Source organism: Spermophilus citellus, assembly GCF_964194105.1.
Source record: "Spermophilus citellus genome assembly, chromosome: 16".
Taxonomy (NCBI): Eukaryota; Metazoa; Chordata; class Mammalia; order Rodentia; family Sciuridae; genus Spermophilus; species Spermophilus citellus.
The window spans coordinates 76,514,002-76,525,566 of record NC_138196.1 but is presented as its reverse complement, the minus strand read 5'-3'; the positions used below and the strand labels follow the sequence as shown (position 1 = coordinate 76,525,566).

Below are 11,565 nucleotides of genomic sequence, written 5' to 3'. Positions count from 1 at the left end.
CTCGGCCTTTGTACAGACAAGCTGGAGGTTTGTGCTGCTACTGTCTTGGAGAACCAAGAGGAGTGGGTATTAGTACTGACGGAAAGGGTTGTGGGTCTTCCCTACCAGTGTCATGGAATGTCTCAGGAATGGCATGGTGAACCCTGAACTGAATGGAGTGTTAATTGGCAGTGGATTTTACATATGCACATATATACTTTTTTTTCTAGGTGACACATGGAGTTATAGGGTGTTAATATGGGCAAGTTACAGCTCTTAATGCTATTCACCATTCTCATTCTTTAACCAGTCTTCTTTTTCTTTCCAGTAAGAGCTCATTCATGTCTTTTTAACAAATGGGAGGAAGAAGCAGCTACTTTGGGTGAATCCATTTACTTTCTCTTCTTTGCCTTTGTTCTTGGTATCTCTGGATTTGCTTTCTGGAGAAAATTCTCTGAGCATATCCCTGGCAAAATATTGGCAAAGCAGTTTGCTTCTTCTTCTTCTGAGAGATTTGGTGGCATATTTCTTGGGTGACTGATGAGAAACGGAGATGGGCCTCAGCTCTCCAAATGTCATGCACTCATCCTAATCTGCCAAGGGACTGAACTCAGTGGGTGGACATAGTTAACTGCTTTCACAGGGACCTGGTGGTTACTAAGCTTGGTAATCAGTAATGCCTAGCAGGGGAAATTTAATCTCAAATTAGGAGAGTAACAGATGACAGTGGGTGACACACTGAAATGACATATCCAAATTTGTCCAAATTTCTGACATGTTGCATTCAAGGTATGCTTTTATGTTTTCTAATTGCTGATGCATGGAAATAATTTCATTTGACAGTCCATCACTTAGATCCAACCTAGATACTTCCCTTGTCACCATCGTTAAGGAACAAAGTGTTGGTCAAAGATGACAGATACATGCTACTGTGGAACCAGTTCTGCATTGAAGGTGACTAACAAATAGAAAAGTGTTTATCTAGTAGCTCATTGCCTCCTTAGGAGTCTGAGAAATGAAGAGAGATGGGAGAGAGAGAGAGAGAGAGAGAGAGAGAGAGAGATAGATATGTAATGCCTCAGGCACCAACTGGAATCTTAATATATTATTTCTGGTAAAGAGGATTCCACAAAATAATGTTACATACGCAGGCACAGGATAATGGAACCTGCACGGTCACCCAGGGGAACCGATTGTTGACTGTGATATTTCTGCCACTTATGTAACAATGTTTTAGAGTAGTACATCCTGAAAGTCAGTTAATTTCTCCACAAACTAAAAACTGGAGAATAGGGACCATTTAGGGCAGTCTAAGCCCAACAGGTAGAAGCTGCATTCCAAGCATGAGCAAGAATAATTACATATACTTGCTGTTCTTAGTCTATAAAATATATAGGAGAAAAGGCATGGGTGTGATATAAGAAGGACCTGGGTTCCTTTTGCCCAAACTTTTGCAGAAAATAGTGATGAAAATAATAACATATATATTTGTTATGAGGATTCAATGATTCATTATAGAGAAAGTGCTAAAACCTCTTGGTAGGTAGTAAATACAATTGGCATTACTGTTAGGAGTTGTTTGGATTTGGGCTCAGGTCTTCATCTCTCTGAATATCCATTCCAGGGGAGTAGGGAAGAGGAATTCTAGGATTCCCCAGAACTTGCACCCGTGGGTGAAAGGTAGGTGGGGTCAGAGATTAGAGCAGTCAACAGAAGACCTTGCAAACGGTCAAAGCTGCTAGTCGGGATAGCTTGCCACAAAGTGCGGCCCTGTCACTGTGGATCTTCAACTGTGGGTTAGGAATCTACCTTGTGGACATGAGAAAAGTGGGTTAAATATTAGAAGCTGATCCAACCTCAAGGATGCTGTGATTCTATGTGCATATAGAAAGTAAAGTTTAGTGCAAAGATATCTAATTCCTCCACTTCTTGAACCTCTTTAAAGCTGAGTTTTGTTGGTGTGTATCTCTTATAGACACAGCAATCTAATAAAACTAACATGACTGTATTCATTTCCGATTTTTAACAAGTAGTAATAATGATGACGATGGCAGTGAGAATTTTCTATTTATTGATACCTGCTGTTTGTCAGACTTGATGAGTTCTACATTTGCAATTTGACTTAAGCCATTCAGAAGTCCAATTCAGAGACAACTAAACAACCCTGATTAGAAAGAAACTTGCAGGAAAAAGAGGATAACTTCCTTTTAGTTTCAGATAGTCATGTTCTATATACCTCCATAGATATGTCCATCACTTTATAAACATTGTAATTAGAATTTGTATTGAAATCACATGTAAGGAAATTAAAGGAACAATTCCTTTCTTATGTTCTAATTAAAGTCTGTACCTATAGCTTTGATCCAATTTAAAATTGAATATGTTCACCAAATGCTTTTGAGCACCGACTATATGCCTGTGACAGTGCTAGGTACTATCATGGATGTCATCTTCCTGAGAAAATGAGGCAGTAATGGTCCCAAGATACACAGCTTTACCATCTAGGATCGGGACTTGAACTCTAGTCCAATACTTTTGTCAAAGTTCTACTCCTCTAGAGGGGCCCTGGAAAGGGAGAAATTTTGTGTAGACCTAAAAAAACAATTCACTTAAAAATAGCTCCTGTTTTCCTTTGGGTAAATTATATAAACCACTAGGGAAAAAGGAACTTGTTCCAAACTGGAACAACCAAACTATTTGTTGTGGAAATGAATATCCTCATGTTTTAATACTGTCTCTGCACTGACTGGCAATAGAAAGAAATGCACTAGAAATAGCACTTTCCTTTTTTTAAAAAAATTGAATATAAAAGTTACTGTAAGAAAAGTATTTGCCACATTTTTGTGCATTGCAAACTGTGTGGTAGAAGGAATCACTGCATATTTTGTATCCAAGTATTTATTCTCACAGTGCCGTAGACCGTGAAAAGGTAGATGGACGTTAAATTAAATATTGAGGGCTGGCGTTGTGGCTCAGTGGTAGAGCACTTGCCTACCATGTGTGAGGCACTGGGTTTAATTCTCAGCACTGCATATAAAAAATGAGTAAAATAAAGGCCCATCAACAACTAAAGGTATATTTAAACAAATGCCATATTGAAGGCATGATTTTGTTTACTTTCTTTCAGTCTGACAAAAAAAGAAATGACCACAACTGAACATCTGTAAAAAGTGAGGTGGCACTCAGACGTGCTGGAGGGGCAGCAGAGTATAGGAGCTAGGAGTATGTACTCTGTGTAAAATCCCAGGTCCATCATCTACTGTGTGTGTGACCCAGAGAAAGATTTAAAATTTTTTTTTGTTTCTTTATATTTAAAATTTGAGAAAGAATAGCTTTGAGATATTTCACATTATATAAAATGAAATAGTATCTTTAAAGCAATCTACTGGCAAAGTAGAAATTCTAATTTTCAATGGCTTAATGGCATTGAAGCCAGATATTGGCTGCAGTCAGAGAGAGGGTACTCTAATTTCCTGATTTGGGCGCTAGCTTAAATGCCGGTTCTTCCTGTCATCACTGAATATATTTGGAAACACGAATTTCAAATTGCTTTCTCTTTAAATAATAGTGTAACAGTTGGCATTGACAACAGAATAAGTAATTCCGGAAAAGAAGACCATTGTTATTTCTAGACCCCAGTCCTTAGTAACATCTGTTGACTTCATTAACCAAGCAGGCAACTGGATTTATTTGGAAATATTTGCATGATATCAAAAGAATGTTGTTCTATTATTTTTAAAGAGTTCAGAATAATGATTTTGTCTTTTAGAATACATAGAAATATTATTAGGGGAAAAAAGAGCTGAAAAAGTTAGTGCTGATGAGATAAGTCTCTATTTTTTGGCTTTGAGAGTTATGTTGATTGATCTTACCATTTTTTAAACAGTATATGCTACAAAAGGGTATGTGTGGGGGGTGTTTATGTTCCAGGGACTAGCACAAGTATTCTCATTTAGTGAGATGATTTTAGGAGCAAGAGGGGATTTTTATAATAATATTTGTATGTTTAGTAGATATTTAAAAAAATGTATACAGACCATGTACAGTCCCTGCTCTCATTTCTGATAACAGTTCCCGACCTTTTGGGGGGAAACTTGCTTCTCCATCATTGGAGTCAGTTTTGGTAAGACTGTCAATCAAGGTGTTCCTCCTTTTGGTGCTCAACATGGGAGACAAATATATGACACTCTGTTCCTAAAATTTCAATGAAGCAACACTGAAGTTTGAGTTCAATTAGACCCATATGTGATTATTCCAGTGTCCTGTGTCTCTGGGAGGCTGTTCCTTCTCAGCACCTGCTCCCTCTGCTGATCTTCTCATTATAGAACTTACCTGCTATCCTTCCAATATGCCCTTTTTTATTTTTTAATCCGACACAGGGTCCCTTTCCTGATTATATTTAAATAATCCTGTTTTACCTTGGGTATCATGCACATTATTACTTCAGAAAAATTAGCGCTTTAATATAAAAGGAGTCATTTTAAAAAATACAAAAAAATAATTGTACAGGTGTTATGTAGATATAGAAAAAATTGTATTATTTGTGAATGGTTAAATGACTAGGAGTCATCACAGTAAAAACTGCCATTAACAGTGATGTTCCTGGCTACTTTTAGGCTTTAAAATTGGAATATCTCTATAGACCACTAAAAAGCATGTTAAGGATTATATCATTGGGCTGATCTTATTAATAATAAAAATTAGCATTTGCAAAAGGCAATATCCTAATTAATATATTAACACTTGTGAAGTTTTAAAGCAAATACATTTTGAAAAGGGAATGCAGGTCTCTGTGGTCTAAAAACACTTATTGCCTGTGTCAGAGAATTTTGTCTTTCTTTTCTCAAGGAGGGTGCTTTATTTACTTTTGACATTGTTTTTCCCCCATTAGTAAAACAATAGAAATACAACTCTCTACAGGCCAAATCAAGAACCAGAGATTCAGGTGTGTGCATGTGTGAGCATGACCCTGGGGCGTGGCTGTGTCCTGTGAGGTGTGTTAGTGGTTTTAGCCTTATTCCTTCTGGACAGAGCTAATGCCACAGTACCCTTGGTCTGTGACTAACCCCCAAGGCACAAGGAAAAACCCTGTTATTGCTCCTTCCATCTGAAGTTCTCTGAGTTCTGGCTGGAGATGGAAACATGAAGACTTCTATCCCACCAAACCTCTTTTTTTTTTTTTTTTTAATCGAGTGCTTTTATTTCTATTGCAGGAATATAGTTTTAAAATTTTTAGAATGAGGCTTGGGTTAAATAAAGATTTGGACACCCGAAAACACCTTCAGCCATTATGTCTTCCAAGTAGACACTCTCAGGGAAATGGTGGTAAGAAGTCCAGTTCCCTCACAATTCCCACCCATAATCCATTTCAGGGAAAGAAAGCTTCAGGTTGCAGAGATTTCACTGTGAAATGACACAACGTCAAGCAATCGACTTTGTTTCCAATATGACCTTTATTGAGCAAGTACTGCTGTGACGTTTAACATCGATCAACATAAAGTTGCAAACTGTGCATGTCAGCGAGGTTCTCCCATGAACAAAAGTCCATTTTAAATGCACCAGTGAGGTAAACATAATTATTCATATATAGCTTTCTTAAGGCTAAGAGAGTTCTGTGTTTCATTTATTATTTTTGGCTCAGTTGGTACTTTGCATAATACATCTCAAGACATCCCCCCCTGAGCGCCCCTCTTCCAACAGCTTGGGAAATTGGCAAATTCCCCAGGTACTTACAATATCATGCATTTGAATCCCCCAAAGACTGAGGAGGGAGCACCCTGAGCTTGCATGCAGTTCCCTCATATTGCACAAAGTAAAATACAATGTCTGGAGCCCCCATGGGAGAACCCGTTCTGTTTTGAAGCTGTCAATCACATGCATTTTGAAATTGTCATATGGCTTAACCTTTTTGCAATGGACTCAAATCTTAGTCACTCTGGGTGACTTCCTTTACTATGGCGTGTGAAGTGACTTTTTCTACCTTTTTAGTTGACACTAGTTTCTCCTCAAAGGTCTCTTCATGCTCTTCGACCTTTTGAGTGACGGTTACAGATTTAGTGATGTATTTGGTAGCACCATCGCCCCCCTCACTGGTGATCTTTTCTACCTTCTTGGTCACCACCACTTTCTCCTCACTTCTGTCGTCCCCCTTCTTCTCATCTGTGGGGCTCACGTCTAGCCCGTTAGTGACCACGCCTTTCTCCTCTTCCCTCCCACTGCCCTTCTCCTTGGTTTCCTGCTCTTCCTCTTTCCCTTCCACCTCCCCATTGACCGCTATGTCTTCCTTCCTGGATTCCTTTGCACCTTGGTCGCTCCCTTCCCCCTCACTCCCTCCCTCCTCTTCCACCTTCTCCTTCTCCTTCTCCTTCTCCTGCTGAGGCTTCTCTTCTTTGGCATCTTTCTCCAAGCTCACCTTTGGGGTTTTGCTGACCACCTCCTCTGGGGCCTTTTCCTTGGCTGGGGACTCAGCCTTCTCCTTTGCTGGGGACTCAGCCTTCTCCTTGGCTGGGGACTCAGCCTTCTCCTTGGCTGGGGACTCAGCCTTCTCCTTTCCTGGGGACTCAGCCTTCTCCTTGGCTGGGGACTCAGCCTTCTCCTTTCCTGGGGACTCAGCCTTCTCCTTGGTTGGGGACTTAGCCTTCTCCTTGGTTGGGGACTCGGCCTTCTCCTTCGCTGGGGACTCGGCCTTCTCCTTCCCTGGGGACTCGGCCTTCTTCTTCTCTGGCACATCTTTTGGCTTCTCCTCCTTCTTCTCTACCTTCTCCTCCTTGGGGGCCTCCTTGGCCACCTTTTTTTGGTCTTCCTCTTTCCCCACTTCGGCTTCGGCCTTTGGCTTCGCCTCTTCCACTGGAGACTTGGGCGCCGGGGACTTGGCCTTCTCTGGCTTTCCCAGCTCCTCCTTGGCACCCGCTTCTTCAGCCTTTTCCTCCTTAGCCTCGGCTTCCTCCCCTTCAGCTTCTGCCTCCGTCTCCCCCTCCTCCTCCTGCTCACCTTCGTCTTTTTCGCTAGAGCCTTCCTTCTCAGACCCTCCCTCTTCAGCTTGGTCGGACTTGGCACCCTCCTCCTCCTCCTCCTCTTCCTCCTCCTGGCCTTCCTCTTCCTCCTTCTCCCCCTCTTCCTCTCCTTTGATTTCAGGGGCTGCAGCCTTCACTGGAGACTTTTTGGCAGGTGCGGCTTCTTCTTCTGCTTCTTGTTCCTCTTCCTTTTCTTCCACCTCTTCTTCCTTCTCCTCTTCCTTCGCGGAAACTGCCAATTCCTCTGCGATGGCCGCCAGGGCGTCTTCCATTTCGGACTTCTCATCCTCCACTTTGGTTTCCTCGATGATCTCCTCCACGAACTTGTGCTGGACCTTTAGCTTGGGAGCCTCCACTTTGGTTTTCTGAATCTTACTGGATATTGTGACTGAGGGCTGCCGGTGCGTGTACAGAGGCCCAGTGATGCTGCCGGCAAACGTGCTAAATCTGGTCTCTTCTCCCTCCAGGAGTTTTCTAAGGAAAAAAGAAGATAAGACATACCGAAAATCTCATCGGCCTTCTGAGCCTCACTAATTATGGGTAATGTAGTAGCTGCTTTTGAATAAACAGAATCACATAAGGAAAAGATTCCATCGAGCCAGTGTAGGGCCTGCTGTCATTTCACTGTTATACTCTGTCATCAAGAGACAGATTCTTCTGAACTGCCAGCTGGTTGCCTGCTGCAGTAACTAACCACTCCCAGTAGTCCACTAACCACACCCAGCCGCCAAAGCCTTGGTCTGCAGCAGCGGTTCATTTGGTGCAATATGAATATGCTACAAAGTTCCTTAGCAGCCAATCCCCACCACCCCCAAAACAAAACCCAACCATTAGTGACCTTCATGAGCATTTGGACTCTCAGGATATGTACTCATTGTTTTAAAACACATATATTGTTCACAATATTTCACAAAACTATTAAGCACATTTTAGAAGTAAAGCTATATCAAATTATAGCTGTGTGCTAATATGGATGTATCAATTTATAAGTTGGTTTGCAATTTTTATCATAATTGTCTATTTAATATAATGATTTAACTTCCTTGAAAAGAGAGTGCAGTTTATTCATATCATTTTATAATTACCTACTGGTAGTAGGAAAAACTGTTTAATCAAGAATTTTGTACTTCAAATTTAGTCATCAATTAGGAGTTCCTGTTCTCATATGTAATGCTAGATCTAGATATATGTAGATAAATATAATACATGATATATATTTATGTGTGTGTATATAGATATATAATCTAAACCATATAGTCTAGCACAAATATAATACATCTACATTATCTACATTTGTAAAAATAAATGTATCTATATTCTAATATATCAATCTATCCTCAGCCAGATGATGGCAATAGTAAGCTGTAATAGAGAAACAGAAAAATAGAATGTCCTGGTATTTGTCATTGACATTACAGATTTGAAAAGCTGAAACCACCACTTGTGCTTTAAGCAATCAAAAATATTTGTCACTGAAACAAAAATGTATGCACAGATATTGAAATCAATTGGTAGTGACCCCCTTTCAAGCAAAATTCAAAACACTTCATTTCAACTTATATCCATGTTTTTAAAAGCTGGATTAAAAAGTGATAAAACCACATTTGCAATTCTCAAGGAATTCTTAATTAAGCAAGGAGACTCCGGCAACCTGCCTGCTTTAACTTAAGTGCCGCAGGTTCTGCCTGAATGGCCTCCGCATTGCGTCTAGGGTTCTGCCCACGTGGGCAGCAAGTCCCTACCTGTACGCAGCGATCTCGATATCCAGGGCCATCTTGACGTTGAGGAGATCCTGGTATTCACGCAAATGACGAGCCATTTCCCACTTTGTTCCCCGAAGCTCATTTTCCAGCTGCTGGATGGTATCCTGAAACAAAGAGTCTCTATGGATTCATCCTTCTAAGCAGCGACTCTTCAGAAGTCACTTGCTGTCCCCTTCCCACCCGACCCCAATCTCCCTGAAGCTCTGCACACCTCTCAGACATTGTTCCGCCCCCTTTCTCCAACAAACAAAATCGATATGACAATAAGACCCGTCTCAAAGGGAACAAATACACGCGTGGAATCTCTTTAGCGGACCTATTCCTCACTCCCCATTTGGGCTGAATTCAATTTTGAGAGCTCTTGGGATCACTGCCAGAAAAGTAGAGAATACATGCGTTTCTGTATAATGAGTCATGCTAATAAGTTTCTTATTTATCAACTACCTGAAAGTGCCCCTACTTGAAAAGTGCTAGAAAACTAGAGCAATTGAGGAAAAGCAGCACGTTTTTGTAAAAGGTCAGGACTTTCCAAACAGCTGGGTGGAGGAGAGGGGCGAGGACTCTTGACCACCGCTAACTTGGGTGTGCGCCGCTCGTGCGCACTGGCGAGCGGCCACCAGGGAGCGCGACAGAGAGGGCGCCTGGGCGCGCGCCCAAATATCGGGGGCGCGCGGCGCTGGCGCTGGCGCAGGCTGCATGCGCAGCCGCGGTTCCTACCTGGTAGCTGCTGAGGTCGTGATTGTGGCGCTCCTCTATATCGCTGAGCTGCCGCTCCAGGGACTCCTTGGTGCCACGCACAGACTCCAGCTCGATGCTCTTGGACTGCAGCTGGCGCCGGTACTCTGCGATCTCTTCCTTGGCGGAGCGGATGGCCTCCTTGTTCTGCTCGGCCGCCTCGGTGAGCTTGGCGTAGCGACATTTAAACCACTCTTCGGCCTGGTGCATGTTCTGATCAGAGTGGCACTCGAGCTGAGAGCGGATCTCCTTCAGCGCCGTCGAGATGTCTGTCTTCAGGTAGTCTTTGCGCTCCACGGTGATGTGCGACGCCTGGATCTGGGCCAGCAGGTCTGCCACCTCCTCTTCATGATTGCTCCGCAGGAAGGCCACCTCATCCTGCAGAGACTGCACCTTCTTGTCCAGCTCTACCTTGACCAGCGACGACTCCTCGATGTCTTTGCGCAGCGCGCGGATGGCCGCCTCGGTGTCGTCGCGCAGCCTTGCCTCCTCCTCAAAGCGCTCTTTGAGCCGGTGGATGTCTTCCTCTAGGTGGTCAGAATCCAGCTGTACCTGAGCCTTCTCGTGGTTCACCATCTCGAGTGTGGCGCGCAGCTCGCGGATCTCCTGGTCGTACGCGTCGCCCAGCTGGGCGTGCGAGGCCTGTTTCTGCCGCAGTGCCTGGATCTCTGCCTCGATCTCCTTGTTCTGCTGCTCCAAGTAGTGCACTTTCTCGATGTAGCCGGCGAAGCGGTCGTTCAGCCCCTGCAGTTGCTCCTTCTCGTTGGAGCGGGACAGCTTGTAGTCGCCCCCGGAACCGCCGTTGAGCAGGGACGAGGACTGGCTGAAGTCGAGGCTGCTCTCCGCGGAGCTGAGCATAGCCGAACTGTAGGTGAGGCGCGGGGCGAGCGCGCTGCGCTTGTAGGAGGAGGACACGGTGCTGGGCGAGCCCCGGGACCAAGACTGCGAGCGGAAGCCGCTGGACGGGGAGCCGCTGACTCGGCTGAAGCTGGAGCGGGTGTCGGTTACCCGCCGGTAGGCGGACGGGTTGCCCAGCGAGTCCAACGTGTAGCTCATCTTGGAGGCCTTGGGGTGTGTGGCTGTCACAGCGCTCTGCTGGCCTCGGCGCAGCCCATATATAGCCGCGGAGCTGGTCCCGGGCCAGGGCCCCGCCCCGTGGAGGCGGCGGCCGAGGAGGCGGGGACTGCGGGCACCCGGCCGGGGGGAAGGGGGAAGCCGGCTTAACAGTGATTCAGCGCCGGCTCCACGTGGGCCAGCGCCGCAGCGGACCCCGCACTTTGCTCCCGCGTCCCGGGTCCTCTCCCAGCTTCCCTTTTGGTCTAGACCACTGGTGACCCCGCAGTCCCCTTCTCTCCATTTTTCACCTTCAGATTACATTTTTCACCTTGGTGAGACTATCCACCCAAAGCCGTTTCTTTGTCTAGTAACTCCCGCCCTCTGGGCAGCTCTTCCTCGGACCCTCTTGCTCTCCACCTCTTTAGCCCCTCGCTTTTCTCTTCTTTGCCCCCTTTCCGTTACTTTTTGCTTTAACTCCTCTTTGGTACTTCATCACTCCTTGCGTCTTTGTGGGCCCCTTTCTCCTTTTACTTCGATCCTTGGTCAGTTTCACTCACCCCGCCCTACTCTCTGAGCCCCTTACTCCCCCGGGACCTTTTTCTTTCAAACTTTTCTTCTTCCCCGTCCTCTCCCTCCCCTCCCCCCAGATCCGCTCCTCTCCCCTCCCCCATGCTCATCTCCCCTTGCCTCCCTCCCCTTCCCCCACTCCTTGTCTTAAGGCAGCCGGAGATGAGCGCAGAGTTGTGTCTACAAGGAAAAAAGACCTTGAGGAATGGTCGCCCTGAAGGCTCCAGGAAGGGGACAAAGAAGACAGGCCGGGGTAGTGACTTGTATTAAAAGTGGGATATGGCGCTACATTCTGCTTCACATTTGGGGGACGTCCGCACTTCCGCAGGGGCAGAAGGTAAGGCGCTTGTGCTCTCATGGCGCCGGCAGCACCAAGGACAGCGCCCAGGCCCCGCGCCAGAAATTCTGCTGGCGGGTGGGCTTCTAGTCGGGCCTTGATTGTCAGGTTGGCA

At 45.0% G+C, this 11,565-nt stretch overlaps 1 protein-coding gene across 1 annotated transcript; it reads right to left on the bottom strand.

Annotated features, from left to right (window-relative positions):
* Positions 1-5,448: 5,448 nt before the first annotated feature.
* NEFM (neurofilament medium chain) lies at positions 5,449-10,809 on the bottom strand. Its single transcript, XM_081269862.1, has 3 exons — positions 9,473-10,809; positions 8,735-8,859; positions 5,449-7,466 (listed from the first exon to the last, which is right to left on the bottom strand). Exons 1-3 carry the CDS (start codon positions 10,544-10,546, stop codon positions 5,906-5,908), a joined length of 2,760 nt encoding a protein of 919 aa, XP_081125988.1. The 5' UTR covers positions 10,547-10,809; the 3' UTR covers positions 5,449-5,905.
* Between the last annotated feature and the right edge of the window lie 756 nt (positions 10,810-11,565).